This window comes from Littorina saxatilis, linkage group LG16, assembly GCF_037325665.1.
Source record: "Littorina saxatilis isolate snail1 linkage group LG16, US_GU_Lsax_2.0, whole genome shotgun sequence".
Classification (NCBI taxonomy): Eukaryota; Metazoa; Mollusca; class Gastropoda; order Littorinimorpha; family Littorinidae; genus Littorina; species Littorina saxatilis.
Window position 1 is genome coordinate 27,180,629 of NC_090260.1, and position 20,390 is coordinate 27,201,018.

The window sequence follows — 20,390 nt, forward strand, 5'->3', positions numbered from 1 at the left end:
AAATTACTACTCTTTGGTTTAAACAATGTTTTATTAAATCAAACATGATTCAATAATACAACGATAAACAATAGGGACACGAACTCAAGCGAACGCTTAGGCCAAAAAAAAAAAAGGTCTGTTTACGGTAACCCGACCGACCCTATTTTTTTCGCGCGACCCTAGACTTTTTTTTGGCATTTGGGAAAAAAAAAAAATCTTTTGGTTTTTTTTGCAAAATAACGTAAAAATATGTTTTTTTGGAGAAAAAAAATAAAAAATAAAAAAATCCCGACCTACCGACCCTATTTTTTGGGCCTATGTTACCGTAAACAGACCTATTTTTTTTGGGGCCTTATATTACGCGCCCAAATTACTACTCTTTACAATGGGTAACAATTTGCCCGAATAGCTCAGTTGATAGAGCGTCTGAAAGCGAAGTCGATACTCTGAGCAGTCAAGAATGTTTTTTGTTGTAATGTTTCAATTTTTTAAATTATTTTCTCAACTCGTAATTCACACAAACGACATGGGGCCTTCTGACCAAAAGGTCGAAACTGTAGGGTAGTCTCTAGTGTCACACCCCTTAACGTCTTCGAAGGAGCGAGAGAACAGCATTGTTTTGGTTTTTTAGTCTTTCTCACTCGACGTTTTTATCTGTATTCATTGGAGAGAGAGAACAAAATTGTGTTGCATCTGAGGCAAATTTATGAGTGAAAAATTCACATCATTGCGTGTGTCTCGGGAACCAAATTAGATAGCCTATGTCATTGTTCGTGTTTCTGGTACTGGCGAGTACATTTTAGCTGTTATCTTGTTTTCATTATTGTTTCAAATCTCAGTCTCTAAATCTTCACTTCCTTAATTAATATTGTTTCTCGTTAAACTTGCCTTTCATCTCCAAGCTTGCTGTTTATTTCAGCCTGTATTCAGTTCTTCCATGGAAAATTTGGCGGTAATTTTGTCCCACTATATATTCCTCCCATCTTACCCCCTCCAAGCCCCTACATCCTACCTACCCCCCCCCCCCCCCCTAAGAATCTACCCTTCCAGCCCCGTAGACCCCTAACCTCCTTATTCCCCCCTACTGGCCCCTACCTCATATCCCCTACCTACTTCCTTTCTCCCCTCCTAACCCCCCTACCACCTATCCCCCCTCGCTAGGCGCTACCATCTATCATAGATATTGTTGGTCTATGCATCTATCGAGACGAGGAGGGTGGCGCGCGTGAGTGTATGTGTGTCAGTGTGTGTGTCAGTGTCAGTGTGTCACGACGGTATGTGTGTGTGTCAGTGTGTGTGTGTGTGTCACTGTGTGAAGAGCAATTCTCTAACAAAATAATGGACAAATAACCATACAACTTCACATTAAAATTCGTCAAGATGATATCCTGAGACTTGTTTTTTCTCACCAGCTCAGCCGGTTTTCGATAAAATGTCTGTTGGCGTCATATCCGGCTTTTTAGAAAAGTTGAGGAGGCACTGTAACGCCCTTATTTTTTTCAACTGAGCAAAATGTTGCAACTTTTGTGTGAAACAAAGTCCGGACTATGAGATTGTATTTCAACTCGGAAGCTTCAAAATATCAGTGATTTGATATCGCGGCCGATATTTTAGCCGGTCGACTCTCCCTCAGCCTGCTATGCTTAATTTACCTAAAATATCTTTTAGTTTTGCTTGATTTTTTGTAAAGTACGAGTATAATTTAGGAGTTATACTTTGTCTCAAAGAAATGTTTGCTGCTTTGAAAGGAATAACGCTTGCCAAATCATTCCGTTGGTACATGGTGTGTTGTGAAACTTATACCATGTAGCCACCGTGGACGACTACTTGACTGGTAAACCAGTAGAGCTACTCTTTTATTTTGTTACAGATTTGCGAGTGAACTTGGTCAATTAGGCGTTGTATTAGTTTCCATGTTGAATCATTTTACGTATTTTTTTTCCGAAACGTAAAAGAAAATGGTATAGTATTGAAAAGATATACAGGAAAGACAATCATATTATACAGTGCTCTTTATGCAACAACATTGTCTAGCTCTGTATAGGCGTTATTTGACTTCCGGCGATTTCGGCTGCTACAACTTTGCGGTTCAGATGGTACGTGTTTATGTCGAGTTTTTCGATGTTTACGGATCAGCCAGTGATGCTCTCTATAATGTATGTGATTGAGGGAAATAACCTATTTGTGTAATGTGTTTTATTTATCAGTGTCCAATCTGCGTCTGAAAGTGTGAGAACCTCAACCCTCGCCTCGCAAACTTCATATATGATATAATATTGTAGAGTCGTTACATGTGTGTGTGTGTGTGTGTGTGTGTGTGTGTTGTGTGTGTGTGTGTGTGTGTGTGTGTGTGTGTGTGTGTGTGTATTTAAATGTTTGTGTAACCGAGTGCCGAAACACCACTATCACCTTTGGAGGGGAAGTCCAATCAAACAGGATTGAGAATTTTAGAGCTTATTTCTAAGCCCTATAAAAACTGTTATGCATTCGCAAAGGAATCCATGAACATTGAGAGATGATAAAATAATGATAAAATCGTTTATTTAACGTCACTTTGCGAATGCATAACAGTGACATTTGTCTTAGATTAAAAACACTCACAGGCGCGCACACAAACTGTCCCTTTATGTACAGTGGTTCACCACCCTCCCACCCCCTGCACACTCTCGCTCATCTAATTAAAAATGGTAGAGACAAAAACCGCCAGACCCCATCAAAAACAGAACTCTACAATCCACAGGTGTTGCCTTGCAAGCTATAAATAGCTCGCAACTTCTAAGGCGAACAACTCTGCAGAGTCTGCCGTGAAGGGCGACGGTAGTCTCCCTGTCACATTTGGTCTCCATTTTAAAAAAACTGCATTGATAGTGATATATATATATACTAGATGAATACCCGCTTCGCCGGGAAGAAGTAGAGCCGAATACCCGGCTTTGTACGCCGGCTTTGCCGGCGCACCGTACAAAGGAAGGGAGATAAACGCGCAAAACACTGGAGAAGATAAGGAAGAGTTACTGGGAATGGATGTACAGAAAAACCAAAATCGGTTCAGCGCTGCGCGCTGAGAGCACGCACGTGTTCAAAATTTTCCACGATTGTGTCCAGGGTCTACCTGAATATGCCCACCAAATTTGAAGCAGATCCATCGAGAACTTTGGCCTTGAATCATGAACACACAGACAGACAGACAGACACACACAAGCCGTATATAGATACCAGCCAAACCTATTTCAGTTTTTCTTGAACCTGTAATTTTAAAAGAAAGCATGCCAGAATTTGAACACTGAATCCTAACAAATTGAACAAAAATAAAAAGGAGAAAACAAATTATATACAGATAAGGCTGTATATATGATATGATATGATATGATATGATAATAAGCACAAACAAAGAAGTATTCACAATTAAGTTGTTGAGAATGTTGTACTTGTAGAGAGGGAAGGATGAAAGGCATCTGAAGACATGTTTAAACATTTTGTTTATCATTTTGTATGTTTGGGAGTTCTTTGCGAGGAATAGAATTAAAGTTTTCATTTATTTAAATTTTATTTTTCTGTAGAACTTTTTTTTACAATTTATAATCAGGTCATGTTTGCTGGAGATGGCAGAATATACAGTTTAATTAGCACAACTGAAAATATACCCTACTTTCTTCCATCTCTCTCTTTCACCGTCTTTCTCTCTCTCTGTCTGTGATTGTTCTTGTATGCCCTTCTTATAAAAATGGATAACATTTCTTGCCTCCATATACCACGAGGAATGACACGGAAATCTGCAAAACAAACAAAAAGCAAGAACATAAAAAAACTGCGTTTTACTTTATTTTTCATTTTGTTTTCCAGAATCCGGACAGAGGCTCACCAGCTGCCGGTAGAGCGACACGTCGTTCAACCAGAAAACCTCACGTCACGTTGCAGACATTCCGTCTTGACATGAAAGGTGTGACCTTTGACCGCTGGAAATGCATCGGAGAATCACAGGGATTGTGCAGTGACACCGAGATAGCCTCCTTTCTTATGCAGCAGTAAGTTTTTTGTTTTTTTGTCACTTATTCAGCGGGAGTGCTGAAAATCAGCGTTTGCAATACACCCACTGGACATATGATGGCCCAGTAAAATTCATCAATTTTTTCTAATTTCCCTTTACAGCCAAAAAGGCCTTGTCAGGAGGCTCGCAGCCAGGTCGCAGTGACATCACAATGAGGTAGCTGCGAATCATGCTAGTCCGCTGGCAAGGCAAAGTTGTGTTTTTGCACAAAACTAAGGTGAAGCAGACAATCCCATGTTATGTTTCCAGACCAATCATTATATGATATGAAGTTTTTGCGACAGTTGATATATGACTGGGTGAGACATGAAGCCTGTGCTGCGACTTCTGTCTTGTGTGTGGCGCACGTTAAATGTCAAAGCAGCACCGCCCTGATATGGCCCTTCGTGGTCGGCTGAGCGTTAAGCAAACAAACAAACAAATATATACAATTTTCCATTAGCTGACTTAGGTTATTCGATTCATTCAAAGGTGGAAAAGAAATTTTTTTTTTTACATCACACAGAGGGGTAGAACTAGAAGGTTTAAGGTTGTCCACAGGATATTGTTCAGTGGCAGCTTTGATGATCTGTTTGACGATTTTGTCATTATTATGAATGTTATTTTTTTGTAAGCTGATTAATCTAGGCTAGGGTCCTGTTTGTACTGTTCCAGCCTCTGTCAGTAAGAATAAACAGAGAAATGGACAGACATTTAAGAAATAACCCAAAGTTCATTTGTTCACTTTGCTGTTTTTCAGCTATGAAAACACGCTAGCTGGCTTCCAGACGGTCGTGCAGTGCCCATACTGTCAGGCAGCGCTGACCTTGACCTGTAAATGTTGCGACCCTGCCACCCGCCGAACTAGAGCACGAGCACCTAACACAACAGTGGTACCTGCATCATTATCATCATCATCGACACAGCAACCACCAGATGCTGATGATGATGATAAGAAAGACAAGAAGACCGGAGAATTGGTTGTGATCAGCGACGACGCTAAAGCGGAAGAAAGGCTTGCAGAGGATAAAGCTTTCAGGGTAGGTTTTTTGTGTGTGGGCATAACATTTTAGTGTGTTTTTGATTTGTTGGTGTTGCTTTTTATATTTAGTCAAGTTTTGACTAAATGTTTTAACATAGAGGGGGAATCGAGACGAGGGTCGTGGTGTGTGTGTGTGTCTGTGCATGTGTGTGTGTAGAGCGATTCAGAGTAAACTACTGGACCGATCTTTATGAAATTTTACATGAGAGTTCCTGGGTATGATATCCCCAGACGTTTTTTTTTCATTTTTTCGATAAATGTCTTTTATGACGTCATATCTGGCTTTTTGTAAAATTTGAGGCGGGACTGTCACACCCTCATTTTTTAATCAAATTGATTGAAATTTTGGCCAAGCAATCTTCGACGAAGGCCGGACTTCGGTATTGCATTTCAACATGGAGGCTTAAAAATTAATGAATGACTTTGGTCATTAAAAATCTGAAAATTGTAATTAAAATTATTTATTTGTAAAACGATCCAAAATTCCTTTTATTTTATTCTTCATCATGTTCTGATTCAAAAAAACATATAAATATGTTATATTCGGATTAAAAACAAGCTCTGAAAATTGAAAATATAAAAATTATGATTAAAGATAAATTTCCAAAATCGTTTTAAGAACAATTTCATCTTATTCCTTGTCGGTTCCTGATTCCAAAAACATATAGATACATGTATGATATGTTTGGATTAAAAACACGCTCAGAAAGTCAAAACGAAGAGAGGTACAGTAAAGCGTGCTATGCAGCACAGCGCAACTGCTACCGCGCTGAACAGGCTCGTCACTTTCACTGCCTTTTGCACTAGCGGCGGACAACAGTCATTGTAAAAAAAATGCAGTGCGTTCAGTTTTATTCTATGAGTTCCACAGCTTGACTAAATGTAGTAATTTCGCCTTACGCGACTTGTTAAATAAAGTTGTGGTGGTGCTTTGATTGACTTATGACTGTTTGTATCTGTTTTATAGTCTTCTTAACTGTCTAATGAAACCCTCTGAAAGTAAAATCTTTTTGTTGTTGTTTTGATACTTCTTAGCTTGTTGGGGAAAAGAAAAACTGTCATCGTCTTATTGTTAAGTCATAATTATTTGATTTGCTTCCGTTCTTGTAAAGTTCAGAACTGAGACTTTCTTTCTTCTTTTCATTCTTGGGGGCGGGGATATAGCTCAGTTGGTAGCGCGCTGGATTTGTATTCAGTTGGCCGCTGTCAGCGTGAGTTCGATCCCAGGTTTGGCGGAAATTTATTTCACAGAGTCAACTTTGTGTGCAGACTCTCTTCGGTGTCCGAACCTCCCCCCGTGTACACTACATTGAGTGTGCACGTTAAAGATCCCACGATTGACAAAAGGGTCTTTCCTGGCAAAATTGCTTAGGCACAGTTAATAATTGTCTACCTATACCCGTGTGACTTGGAATAATAGGCCGTGCAAGGTAAATATGCGCCGAAATGGCTGCAATCTACTGGCCGTATAAAATTTCATCTCACACGGCATCACTGCAGAGCGCCTAGAACTGTACCCACGGAATATGCGCGATATAAGACTCATTGATTGATTGATTGATTGATTCTTATGTTTCTGTCATTTCAGATTTCAGTCCATGCTAGGCCAGGAGGCAAGGGAAGAAAACAGAACCACAGACTTAAAACCAGCCCAGCACGTTTACCCCCACCATCACAAACATCAAAACAAAAACAAGCAACAAAACGTCCACCAAATTCTACACTCTCAACACAACATGAAGAAGAAGAACGAACAGTGCCAGGACCAAAAATGCTCAAACAGAAATTCAAGGCAGCACGCAAACTGATTTCCGTATCCCTAACAGAAGACAGTGATGAAGAACCTCTGAACAGTTTTAATCAGGAGCTTCAGGAAACTGATGATGATTCCAGCAAAAAAGCAGAAAGCGGTGATGATTCTAGTAAAATAGCAGAAAGCGGTGATGATTCCAGCAAAAAGGCAGAAAGGGGTTCCACAGGATCACCAAAACTGCACAGCTGTGGAGAGTGTGGTGCCACATTTACCAGGTCTGGAGGTCTGAAGGTTGGTTCAAACATTGTTTTCTTCTTCTTCTTCTTCTGCGTTTGTGGGCTGAAACTCCCACGTACACTCATGTTTTTTGCACGAGTGGAATTTTACGTGTATGACCGTTTTTTACCCCGCCATTTAGGCAGCCATACGCCGTTTTCGGAGGAAGCATGCTGGGTATTTTCGTGTTTCTATAACCCACCGAACTCTGACATGGATTACAGGATCTTTTCCGTGCGCACTTGGTCTTGTGCTTGCGTGTACACACGGGGGTGTTCGGACACCGAGGAGAGTCGGCACACAAAGTTGACTCTGAGAAATAAATCTCTCGCCGAACGTGGGGACGAACTCACGCTGACAGCGGCCAACTGGATACAAATCCAGCGCTCTACCGACTGAGCTACATCCCTGCCCCCATTATATTTCATTGACCATCAAAAATTATCCATCCTGCTTTTGCTTTTTGTTCTCTTTGCGTTTGTTTGTTAGTCCCGAAGAAGCTTCCATAAGCGGAAATTTGATTTAGTATTGTATGTGCTGTCACTTTCTTGTTTAGATATAACAAAATTATGTCTTAACTAAAAATTAATCTAAACTTAATTTGTCAATGTAAACTTGATTTGTCCAAAGGTTCACATGCGGATCCACACTGGAGAGAAACCGTACAAGTGTGACCAGTGTGGCGTGGCCTTCAACCAGACCGTCAGCCTCATCGTACACAAGAGGAAGCACTCTGGCGAAAGGCCGTATATTTGTGGCGGTAAGTGTATTTCACTTCTGGCATGACTATACAGTAGTTTAAACCCCACTCACACATAGACACCGCTTCTACTACGCTGGAAAAGTGTCTGAGAGCGTGGCCAATCGTGGGCCAAACGTGGGAGAATCTCCATGAGCGTGGTTAGGTCGGGGTGGGATCTGCTAGGTCGGGAAGCTGCATGCTCTCCCTTCGCTCATTTTCTTCTTTCTTCTTGTCGTTCGCTATTAGATCATCAGTCCGGAGTGCAGGGCGAAACGTGCTGTCCTCTCCAAGTCCTCTGCTTATTTTGAACTGCACAAAACAAGCGTAGCCGGGTCGTGGCACAGTACAGTCGTGATGTAGTTTTTTTTAAAATTTGCCATGTGCTTGATTTTGACGGCGATATGCCCCGATTTGATAACTTTTTCTGATCGGCATGGTCATGGTAAGGACGTTGCGCTGTGTGACTGGGGTATTACTATTAGATATGTTAAATTCAGTTTTTCTGTGTTACAGTATTGAATGGAAGTGGGTGGGGTATGACTGTGTCAGGAAAAGAGAAGGGGGGATTCCTTGCTTTCACCAGCACGGTTGGCCTAGTGGTAAGGCGTCCGCCCCGTGATCTGGAGATCGTGGGTTCGAACCCCGGCCGGGTCATACAAAAGACTTTAAAATAAAATTGGCAATCTAGTGGCTGCTCCGCCTGGCGTCTGGCATTATGGGGTTAGTGCTAGGACTGGTTGGTCCGGTGTCAGAATAATGTGACTGGGTGAGACATGAAGCCTGTGCTGCGACTTCTGTCTTGTGTGTGGCGCACGTTAAATGTCAAAGCAGCTCCGCCCTGATATGGCCCTTCGTGGTCGGCTGGGCGTTAAGCAAACCAACAAACAAACAAACAAACAATTCCTTGTTTTCAGTAGGTTACACATGTTTTGTAATTGTCTGCCTTTACTTAATAATGATAAGGGCATTGATATGGCACATGCAAATCCAGATATAGTTCTAGCACCCAACAATACTGAAAACAAAGAATACAAATATTTAAAATGATTTGTGAACTTGTTTTTAGATCTTCCTGATAAAGAGCAGCTTTCAATGCTGAAAGCAAGGTTTCAAGGTTTTATTATAGCTCATGACAAGGGGCCCGCTTGGGGCATATAGTGATGAGGAAAAGAATTCAACAAAGAATAAAAATATTCTGAATGATTTGTTAACTTTTTTTGTTTTGTTAACCAGAATCTGGCACCAGCATGTAGTTCCGAACACCTTACAATACTAAAAAAAAAACCAACCATAGAATACAAATATAATTTAAGATTTGTTAACTTTTTTTTGTTTCAACAAGATAACAATAAAAATCTACTCACCAGAAAACAGCGACAAGAATACAAACACAAGAACCGGTTTTGACTTATCGTCTTCATCAGCACAAGTTACACAAATGATAAGCTGAACAGAAGAGTAGACAGAGAAAGAAAATGAAGAGAACGAGCACAGAAGAATACAGACAGAGTGTAACGTGCCCTAACCTTTTTAAAATGTTTTTAACCAGAATGTGGCGCCAGCTTCCCCCTCGCCAGCACGCTGAAGCAGCATGCCAGGATTCACTCCGGAGAGCGCCCCTTCCCGTGCGCTCACTGCCACAAGACCTTCTCCCGCTCCGGAGACCTGACGTCCCACATGCGTGTGCACACAGGGTTGCGTCCCTTCCTGTGTCAGGACTGCGGCAAACGCTTTGCGTCCTCCAGCGATCTGACCAAGCACAAGCGCACACACACCGGTGACAAGCCCTTCCAATGCGACGTCTGTCACCGCAGGTTCCCCTTCCAACACCGCCTCACTGCTCACCGGCGCAGCCACACCGGTGACCGACCGTATCTGTGTACGGTGTGCGGTGCGGCTTTCGCCCGCGCTAGCAACTTGACGGTTCATTTCCGCCTTCATACTGGAGACAAGCCGTTTGTGTGCGAGGATTGTGGAAAGCGGTTTTCTGACTCGGGAAATCTGTGCAAACATCGGCGTACCAGCCACGGGGGGAAAGGAGGGAAGCCGAGCAAAGCGGAGGAGGCGTTGGTGACTTCGATGAACGGAAATGGTTGCGTCAACCCTGTCTTGCCTTGTACGTTTCCGCAAACAGCTTCAGCAGCGTCATCTTTACCTGTCTCTGTGAGAAACTCATCTCTCTCGCGCTCAGGAATTGGAGGGGATGAAACAGAGACTGCCACTGCGTCTGTGCCAAGCAGAAGCCGGTTCACAGGCATGGACCAGAACTCTGTGCGAGGAGTACCTTCGTCTTTCCCTAGTGTCAGTGACTGTGAAAAGACCCTTCCTCCTTCTCGTGCAAATGTGTTCGATTCTGGACAAGAACGGAATGAAACGTTCAACGGCAGATTAAGCAGTCATGAAGAAGACACCACTCAACCATCGGTGCAGCCAAGTTTTACAGTTAAGTGTGAGGACTGTCCGGCGAGTTTTACGGACCCCAGTCTCCTAGCCAAGCACTCTCGGACGCATCATTCTGGCGTTGTTGATAGATCTTTTGTGGGTGTGGGTATAGTGGAACACCATAGCGGTGCAGGTACAGCGCCACAGTACCCCGACGTGAGGAATAACCGTGGGTCTGACGACCAGGCCTTGTCCATGCTCTCATTGTACGGCTCATCTGCTTTAAATTATTTCTATCCGCAGTGAACACGTTTTCTTTTCTTTCAAAGTGATGAACTCTTGTATGCATTGATTGAACATTACCCCCCCGCGGGTTAGGGGGAAGAATTTACCCGATGCTCCCCAGCATGTCGTAAGAGGCGACTAACGGATTCTGTTTCTCTTTTTACCCTTGTTAAGTGTTTCTTGTATAGAATATAGTCCATTTTTGTAAAGATTTTAGTCAAGCAGTATGTAAGAAATGTTAAGTCCTTTGTACTGGAAACTTGCATTCTCCCAGTAAGGTAATACATTGTACTACGTTGCAAGCCCCTGGAGCAAATTTTTGATTAGTGCTTTTGTGAACAAGAAACACTTAACAAGTGGCTCTATCCCATCTCCCCCCTTTCCCCTATCCCATCTTCCCCCTTTCCCTCGTCGCGATATAACCTTCGTGGTTGAAAACGACGTTAAACACCAAATAAAGAAAGAAAGAACATTCTTTGAGTCATGTACATCAGAGGCTGGCTAAAACTCACATTCAGGCAGCCGGCCGAGACTACACAAGAGTGCATGTAGAAAGGGCTTATTTGGAGGGCGCTCACTGTCCCTTTCATTTTTGTTTGTTTGTTTGTTTGTTGTTGGTTGGATCCTGGCTTTTAACGTTTATTCAACCAAAACTTGACTATGTGGGACCGACTCAATTGTGTTTCCTTTCTCAGTTGACATGGTTGTCTCCGTATTGGAAATTATATACATTTAGGTTTTTTTCACAATAAAACGAATAAAACAAATTAGGAGTCGGGAATTGGTGATTGTTTGTGTGGGCGGGGGGAGGGAGAGACAACGAAACATCTTTGATATCGAGGGTAAAAATAAGCAAGGAAACTGAAAACTGAGACTGACATTTTATTTTTCGAGGGTGACACAATAGGCAATGCAAACATGTTTTTGTCGTCCGGCCCTCGCCCATTGAGGGGTAACTCAATAACAAGGAGAGAGACAGAGACAGACAGACTGACAGACAGAGACAAAGACAGAGAAAGAGAAACACTGAGAGAAGAATACAACCAAAAAAAATAATTCTAAGAATGTCCCTTTAATTTTAAAAGAAATCTTTGATCCGAAAAAATGTGGCCGACAGCCAATTTGGTGCCTTTTATGCCATAGAAAGTTTGAATGAAATGACACAGGAATGAATGTTTCAGTTGGGATACGAAAATGGGTGCAATCATTTTGTGGCCGAGTTTATATGAGTGCAGGGACTCCCCATAGATAGTGCGCTTCCCTGCGTCCCATACGCACTAGAAGCCGAAAACACGTACTAGAAATTTATGGACGGGGTCCCGGGACGCACTAAACTTTAAAAGAGCAGGTCCTGGAAAGCCCTGAACTTCTTTTATCGTGCGAACCGTAGATACTGTTCAGACTGCAGTTGTCAGCTATTGTACATAGCACACCATGCGTGACCACGATGTTTTATAAGTACACCGGGAAGTTTTGACTTTTGGACCCTTGGAACCCTTTAAAATTCTGCAGCGGGGGTCCATGGACCCTCTAAAATTCTGCAGCGGAGGTTCATGGACCCTCTAAAATTCTGCAGCGGAGGTTCATGGACCCTCTAAAAATTGAAAGTGGGGGACCCGGGATCCTCGAGGAGGGGCGTCCATGGGGAGCCCTGGAGTGTGTTCTTGAGAATGCGCTTCTTTCCTAACACATACTGGTGCTAAAAGTGTTTCAAGTTTGAAAATAAATGCATGGATATCAGAATTTGAATATCCTTTGACAATCTGTATTTTACTCAGCCAAGGTGCTGTCTTGCTCAGTGTGCGCACATGTGTGTGTGTGTGTGTGTTCGTGTGTGTGTTCGTGTGTGTGTGTGTGTGTGTGGGTGATCATGTGGGTGAGTTCACCAGTGTGTGTATGAATGTTAGTTTGTTTACATGTTTGAAAGAAATCAGCAGGAATGATTGTCCACAGACAAACACAGGTGTATGTAGTGACACAGATTACTTTGTTCACACACACACACACACACACGCACACGCACACAAACACACACAAGGTCACTTTTGTATTAGACCAGGCACAGAAAACATGCATGCATTCTCTCTCTCTCTCTCTCTCTCTCTCTCTCTCTCTCTCTCTCTCTCTCTCTCTCTTCTCGCTCTCTCTCTCTCTCTCTCTCTCTCTCTCTCTCTCTCTCTCTCGCACGCACGCACGCACGCACACACACACATACACACACCGTGCACGCAAAAGATGACATCAAATATGTCAGGAAAACGTGTCAAAAATGAAAATTAGGTCTGCAAATAACGCAATGGCAGGTCTCAGTACCAACTAAGCACAGTGGGACATTCAAAGTATTAAACAATCTTTATCATTCCACCGGCATAGTAAAAATCTGGTTCTTCTTATCTTTACCGGAGCTTATCGACTCAACACACATATATATATATATATATATGCCTATCTTCTTCCTAACCTGCTTGTTCAACCATACACTATCCATTATAAAAAAAAAACCCACCTCTTTTGTATAGACCATGTTGAAACACATTGTGTCCATTCTTTGCCAATTCCTGATTTGGACACTCCAGTTTCATGATGTGAGTGCAGCTGGTTTTTGCTGCTCCCCATCAAAATGGACTGCAAACGTCCGTACACTCCGGCAAGAGTTTCCCAAAGATGACCCCAAATCTGTCAAACTCACCTGGGTATGTATTTTTATTATTTCTCTGGTGTTTCATTCCCCCCCCCATAATATTGGGGTTGTTTTCTGCTTCAATTTTTCATCGTTTCGTTTTCAAATATGTGACCCTCCACCACGGAATGAGTCGCATGTCACCTTTGCATGATTTTCATATTTTTGCATTTTCTAAAGTTTTTTTTATGCTCTATCCAGTGGTGAAAACCGTTTTTAGGAAAGAGCGAAAACTGTTTGAGTTATAAGCCTGTGACTAAGGTGACCCTCACACTGTTACCAGACACTCCCCGGACTTATATTAAGCCTAGCGCAGAACCGCGCGAGGTGACATGCGACTCATTTCGTGGTGGAGGGTCACATATCTGAAATTCACCTGGGTATGTATTTTTACCACTTCTCTGGTTTTTCATTTTCTTCTCTGTTTCATCCCCATCCTCAACCCCCGTGATATTTTTTTAAATTTTTTTCCCCTGTGATGTTTTATTTGTCCATCGTTTCTCCAGTGTTTATTCAGTCAAGTGTTTCATTTTCTGCAGTATTTCATTATCCTCCGGAATCATCTCTTCTTCTCTGCACTTCTTTTATATTTCATTTTCATCAATGTTTCATTTACTTTAATATTCAATATTTTGGGCAAAAGTCTTCGGCGTTTTATTTCCTAAGTTATTTTATATTCCAAGGTGTTCCAAATGCTAATTTTATACAGGCTTTAATTTTTGTCTCTCTCTGGAGATTAATTTTCTCCTGTAAACTTGTACAATTATTGTTTGTTTAGTTTAAAGACAGTACTGTCGTATCAACATCTGCGTGAGTGCGCGCGTGTGTGTACACGCGCTCGTGTGTGTGTATATATATATAAGGCCCCCCCAAAAATAAAATAGGTGTGGTTACGGTAACATAGCCAAAAACAATAGGGTAGGAAGGTAGGCAATCACTTTTTTTTTTAAACTTTTTTTTCTAATGTGTACAAATTAAACCTACTTGACAGGGAAATAAGTGTGCGACTCGGGCGCTTTCGCTTTCATTGCGTTTTCTGCACTCGTTTACTTGATTTTGTGTGTATTTTTTTGACAAATGTAATAAAAAGTTATGGGGTCGGCCCCAAAAAATAGGGTAGGTCGGGTTACCGTAACCACACCTATTTTTTTTTTAGGCCTAATGAATATGCTAATAGCTCACACAGTGCCAGAAAGGTACTTGATATATATACCTCCTTCTCCCCCTCTCTGTGTCTTTATCTGCCTCTGTCTCCCTATGTCTCAGACTGACTGTCTGTCTGTCTGTCTGTCTCTCTCTCTCTCTCTCTCTGTCTCCCCCTCTCTCTCTCCCTCTCTCTCTGCCAAATACCCTCGTCCAAAAAGAATGTATCTCTTACAAACTTGTAACACAGTAAATGGGCTGCTAATCCCTCCCCACTCCCGGTCCACCCATCTGTCTGTCGGGCACGTGCCTAACTGCTCACGTGACAGGTTGTTTTCTGCAGACGTGGCAAACAATGAACTATGACGCTGTCAACCAACGTGTAGCCATTGTGACGTTTTCTGAGAATGACGCGCCGGTCTTTGAGCGTCAAGTTCTTGACTACGCTAAGGTATCGTTTTACAATTGTTATTTTTATTTACTTATTTTTGTTTTAATTCAGTCAGTATTACAATGAATGCACTGCTGAAATATTTGACTGAATGTAGTGCTATGGATTGGGAGTCGAGAGGGCGAGGTGTGTGTGTGTGCGTGTGTGTGCGTGCGTGCGTGCGTGCGTGTGTGTGTGTGTGTGTGTGTGCGCGAACGAACTGCGTCAGTGCGTGCATGCGCGTACGTGTGTGCTGCGGACTAGGAGTCGAGAGGGCGAGGTGTGTGTGTGTGTGTGTGTGTGTGTGTGTGTGTGTGTGTGTGTGTGTGTGTGTGTGTGTGTGTGTGTGTGTGTGCGAACTGCGTGCGTGTATGCACGTACGTGAGTGCGCGTGCATATGTGTGCACGCGGTGTGTGTGAGAGAGAGAGAGAGAGTGTGTGTGTGTGTGTGTGTGTGTGCCGGTGTGAATGTGTGTGTGTGTGTGTGTGCCGGTGGGAATGTGTGTGTGTGTGTTACTAAGGGGGGGGGGGGGGGAGGAGTATTTCAAGAACACCTGCTGATTTCCTCCATCCTGGGGTTTCGTCATAGGGCGAGCAATACGTCATTGAAGGCGAGACTCACAAGACGTGCGTACGTCATCCTTTGACCAAAAGCTTCAAGAAAGCTTGCGTCCCAGGTGTGTATGAACAGTGCTACGGTGACCACGTGTGTGTGTGTTAAAATGTACTATTCCCTTGTGACTTTTTCATATATTTTTCATATTTTTTCATGTGTCTCGAAGAAAAGTGCAATGTAGAGATTACAAGGGGGTGGGCTGGGGGGGATTGTGTGGTGGATGAGGTGGGATCACAACATTTGTTTAAAAAATGTTCCTGTGTGTGGATGTTGTGATGTTCACTGATTTCTTCAAATGTGTTCCAGTTACAAGCATTTCTTTGGAGTCATTAGGAGAGGTGATCGAGGGGTTATAGGGACAATTTTTACACAACGGGGTTAACCAAAGCCGTCAACGAATCAAACCCCGCGGTTTGTTCTCTCCCGTTTAGTTGAAAGGACTTAACATTTCTTACATACTGCTTGACTAAAATCTTTACAAAAATTGACTATATTCTATACAAGAAACACTTAACAAGGGTAAAAGGAGAAACAGAATCCGTTAGTCGCCTCTTACGACATGCTGTGGAGCATCGGTTAAATTCTTCCCCCTAACCCGCGGGGGGTAACACTGATGATGATGATGATGATGATGATGATGATGATGATGATGATGATCACGACGACGACGACAACGAGGACATTAATAATGACGACGGACAATGATGATGATAGTACGTGATGAAAAAGCTTTACTTCGTCTCGCACAGAGGGAACAACAGGAGTATACTTTGCTGGCATTGCCAGTATGTCGGAAAACACGGTGTACTTCACTCAACCTGATGTCACTGGTTACGTCACAGTGACGTTGGCTGACTGCGCGTTTGTGCAAGCAGTGACGTACGGCAGTGGAGGCGATGGTAACGTTCTTTAAAACATTTTTGTTGTTGTTATCCATTTGACGATTTTTCCCCCTTGTGTAGAGTATATTTTTTTTATTACAGTAGCAGCTTACATGTAAAGTTGTAATTGAATAAAAAGCTATCAGCAGTCATGCAAGGATCAGCCTTGCTCACAATGTCTTCAGGCGCTTGGAGACTGAACAGGAGCAAAGTGAGAGGGACACATCTGTGTAATTGTGCACGTGCGACTTGGCGGCACACGCTGCCAAGCATACCTCTCAAGAACTGATCGTTGAAGTCCTGAAGATTTCTGGGAGGAGGCAAGATGCCCGCCGAGAGGGTCTCCCTGAAGCCGAGACCCCTGAAGCCCAGGGCCGAGGGACACGAGAAAGTTACCAACTGGGAGGGAGCCAGCAACTGTGTTGGATTGCTTGACATTGAGATTTGTTGTGATCTCAACGAATCAAACCCCGCGGTTTGTTCTCTCCCGTTTGGGTGGCACCCATTTTCTGTTCGTGCACCTCGGCCCTGGTCACCCAGAGGCTCCCCCCTCCCTTCCTCCATGCTTTGGGGCATTATCTTGCTCTGCGGGAACCCTCCCTTCATAGTTAGACATAACCCGGCTTTTGCATCTCAGTATTGCATCTATGGCAATAGGAAGGTTTCCACCAGTTATCTCTCTGAGGTTTTGGGTGCGTGCCCCTTGCGGGGGCAAAAAACATCGAGGTCACAAGCAGGGTCAAGGGGAAGGTCGGCTGGGCGGACAGGAGTATGACGGCTTACTAGTGCCAAAACCTGGTGTTACCCATTATCACGTGATAATTACTAATTAACGCTGTCAGTTACTGTTTTCATCTGTTAGTTACTAATTTTCACTGCGGGAAAATTACTAATTTTTAGTTTCGGCACTAGCAATCCGTCAGGAAGTGAGCCAAAACAGGTGAAAGTTAGTAATTTTTCCGGAAAAATTAGTAATTTTCCGGGGAAAATTAGTAATTAACACGTGAAAATGGTAATTATCAATTACAATTATGAGGTTTTGGCACTAGTAAGCCGTCATACAGGAGACTACGAATAGGAAGGTTTCCGCCAGTTATCTCTCTTTGAGGTTTTGGGTGCTTAGAGAGTACCGTACCCCTTGCGGGGGCAAAAAACATCGAGGTCACAAGCAGGGTCAAGGGGAAGGTCGCTGGGCGGACAGGAGACTATTGCACAGTTGAACATGCCCTAGCGACCACCTCTTGGTAACGAAAACCTGTCAATTACAATCACCCAAAGGATCCCCGGTGAGGTGTTTGATTATTCTTTTTAAAAAAGTTCATCTTTTCGTAGCGACCACCTGTCTATAACATACACTTTTGGTCTGTCCCTTGCGTGGTCGTGACAGACAGGTTCGACTGTATAATTGCACAAGTTTGGGACGGAAGGGGTGCCTAGTCTTGTTGCCAGTCCGGCCATAGTTTTCAAACGCCTTGTAATCGTGCAATCCTTTCCGTACACAGCGTTGCCGCTGAACGCGGTGTTGCAAGGAGTTCAAACATGAAGCCAAGGAATTAATTCTGTCAACATTCTGTAAATAGTCCTTAGCCAAGGTGCTGGTGTGTGTGTGTGTGTGTGTGTGTGTGTGTGGGTGCGTGTGTGTGTTTCTGTGTCTGAGTCTCTGTGTCTGTTTGTGTGTGTGGCGGTGTGCGTTTCTGTGTCTGTGTCTGTGTGTGTGTGAATGTTTGTGTGTGTGCGTGTGTGTGTGAGTCGTGCGTGCGTGTTCGTGCGTGCGTGTGTCTGTCTGTGAACTTGGATTATGGCTCAGTTGCGCAACGCACCTTGACAAAGAACCAGTTAACAGCTTTAATATTTTGTCTTTCTCCCCCGGCTTACAGCGGTGATCTCACAAAACGTTCAGTACATGAATCAAACGCTGAGCGTGGACCCCAGTGCCTTCAAAGTGCCGGATAACTGTCGTGATAGTCAGGTATCATTACATACATGTACACAATTCTTGTATTTAAAACAAACAAACAAACACACAAACACACAAACAAACAAACAAACAAACAAACAAACATACAAACAAAAACAATTTGACTGCTACTGACAGACACAATGCTGTCTTTCCTCTTTTACTTTAAAGGCTGTTTAGTACGCGTAAACCACACACCAGATTTTCTATTTAAAAAAAAAAGAAAATTTTGCCATGCACTACATTTTGGGGCATTTTAATCAATAATCAGACACGAGTCGCGTTTAAAAACTAAACATAACATATCTGTATATTTTTGAATTCAGGAGAAGGTGAGGATTACAATGCAATCATGTTTTAATCTGTAAGTGAATTGCTTTACACACACACACACACACACACACACACACACACACATACACACACACACACACACTCACACACATACACACACACACACACACACACACACACACACACACTCACACACACACACACACACATACACACATACACACACACACACACACACACACACACACACACACACACACACACACACCACGACCCTCGTCTCAATTCTCCCTCTATGTTAAAACATTTAGTCAAAACTTGACTAAACGTAAAAACCAAAGAGATCGTGATCACTGACCAGGACAAAAACAACACATCTGCCACTGGATCATTCCTGGGTCGGCATTCCACTTGTTTCGTCAACATACCCCGCCCTATTGCATTTTATTAATCAGCTATTGATAACCCTACGCACTGTTATAAATATGTACTTTTCTTGTAAGATATGTTGTGTTTAGTGTTAGTGTGTGTGTGTGCGTGCGTACGTGTGTGTGTGTGTGTGTGTGTGTGTGTGTGTGTGTGTGTGTGTGTGTGTGTGTGTGTGTGTGTGAGTGTGTGTGTGTGCAATTATGTTGTAAAAGTTGGGAACATTAATAAATTCATACATACAGAGAGAGATCTTTTATAGATTAGACAGACACAGTAGATAGCCTCGATAGATCGACAGACAGATAGATAGATATCATATCAGATTAACAGACAAAATTCAAGAAACTCCTTGTTTCCTTTGCACCACACCACACAATGTAGACCGGAACACTTTAAAAGCTTAAAAAGCTAGTTTATGAAAACAAAAAGTTCAAAACCAGCAAGAATGTCTCATTTTTCACAAATACCCAATTTTCGGCCCGCAGATGTTCTTCAAGGTTTCACAGACCGCGTCTGTGACGAGGGCAGTTTCTAGACGCCTGGTCTGTGAAAGAAGAAGAAGGCCTGCGGGCCAAAAAAATTGATTTTTATGAAAGATGAGACATTCTGGCTGGTTTTGAACTTGTTATTTGTTTTTATATCATATCAGATTATATAAACTGAGCAAAAAAATTATTGCACCCATTTTCGTACCCCAACTAAAACATTTATTCCCGTGTCATTTCATTCCAACTTTATGTGCCATTAAAGGCCTTTCACTTGGCTATATGGCACACTTTTCGGATCAAAGATTTCAATCAATCAATCAATCAATATGAGGCTTATATCGCGCGTATTCCGTGGGTACAGTTCTAAGCGCAGGGATTTTTTTTTATTTAAATTTTTTTTATGCAATTTATATCGCGCACATATTGAAGGCGCAGGGATTTATTTATGCCGTGTGAGATGGAATTTTTTTTAACAATACATCACGCATTCACATCGGCCAGCAGATCGCAGCCATTTCGGCGCATATCCTACTTTTCACGGCCTATTATTTCAAGTCACACGGGTATTTTGGTGGACATTTTTATCTATGCCTACACAATTTTGCCAGGAAAGACCCTTTTGTCAATCGTGGGATCTTTAACGTGCACACCCCAATGTAGTGTACACGACTGAAGGGACCTCGGTTCGGTCGAACTCGCAACCTCTCGCTTCCGAGCGCAAGTGCGTTACCACTCGGCCACCCAGTCCACATTTCTGTTATAGGTATTACGTGACCGCCGCCGAAGTAAGGGTACCCCCCAAATCGACCTGAAAAACGTCAGGTACCAATTACAAAATCGACAAAAAATCAGAATAGGCTTAACTTGGCAACCTTTACATACGAAGGGAAAGCCAAATCAATTATCTATCCAGAAAAGGTTGTTTTGTTTTGCTATAAGCTTATTGCGTATCTCTTGTGTGATGTCATTACTACTGATGTAGG

At 42.7% G+C, this 20,390-nt stretch overlaps 2 protein-coding genes across 2 annotated transcripts in view; both read left to right on the forward strand.

Annotated features, from left to right (window-relative positions):
• The first annotated feature begins 2,038 nt into the window (after positions 1–2,038).
• Positions 2,039–12,257, forward strand: LOC138950705 (zinc finger protein 726-like). Its single transcript, XM_070322425.1, has 6 exons — positions 2,039–2,078; positions 3,826–4,007; positions 4,770–5,049; positions 6,640–7,095; positions 7,711–7,840; positions 9,372–12,257. The coding sequence occupies exons 1-6, from the start codon at positions 2,076–2,078 to the stop codon at positions 10,508–10,510; spliced, it is 2,190 nt and encodes a 729-aa protein (XP_070178526.1). The 5' UTR covers positions 2,039–2,075; the 3' UTR covers positions 10,511–12,257.
• Positions 12,258–12,944: 687 nt separating this feature from the next.
• The window catches only part of LOC138950707 (uncharacterized), a 7,733-nt gene continuing 287 nt past the window's right edge, over positions 12,945–20,390 (forward strand). Inside the window, exons 1-5 of the mRNA XM_070322426.1 lie at positions 12,945–13,182; positions 14,656–14,763; positions 15,332–15,419; positions 16,108–16,257; positions 18,117–18,208. Of these exons, the coding sequence (XP_070178527.1) occupies positions 13,012–13,182; positions 14,656–14,763; positions 15,332–15,419; positions 16,108–16,257; positions 18,117–18,208 (609 nt within the window). The 5' untranslated portion in view covers positions 12,945–13,011. The remainder of the gene's footprint in view (positions 13,183–14,655; positions 14,764–15,331; positions 15,420–16,107; positions 16,258–18,116; positions 18,209–20,390) is intronic.

What these genes read in the sequence shown, in the direction of transcription:
- LOC138950705 (XM_070322425.1), top strand. An exon ending in GCCTCCTTTCTTATGCAGCA is followed by an intron (nt 4,008 to 4,769) that starts GTAAGTTTTTTG and finishes GCTGTTTTTCAG; the next exon opens with CTATGAAAACACGCTAGCTG. An exon ending in AAGGCCGTATATTTGTGGCG is followed by an intron (nt 7,841 to 9,371) that starts GTAAGTGTATTT and finishes GTTTTTAACCAG; the next exon opens with AATGTGGCGCCAGCTTCCCC.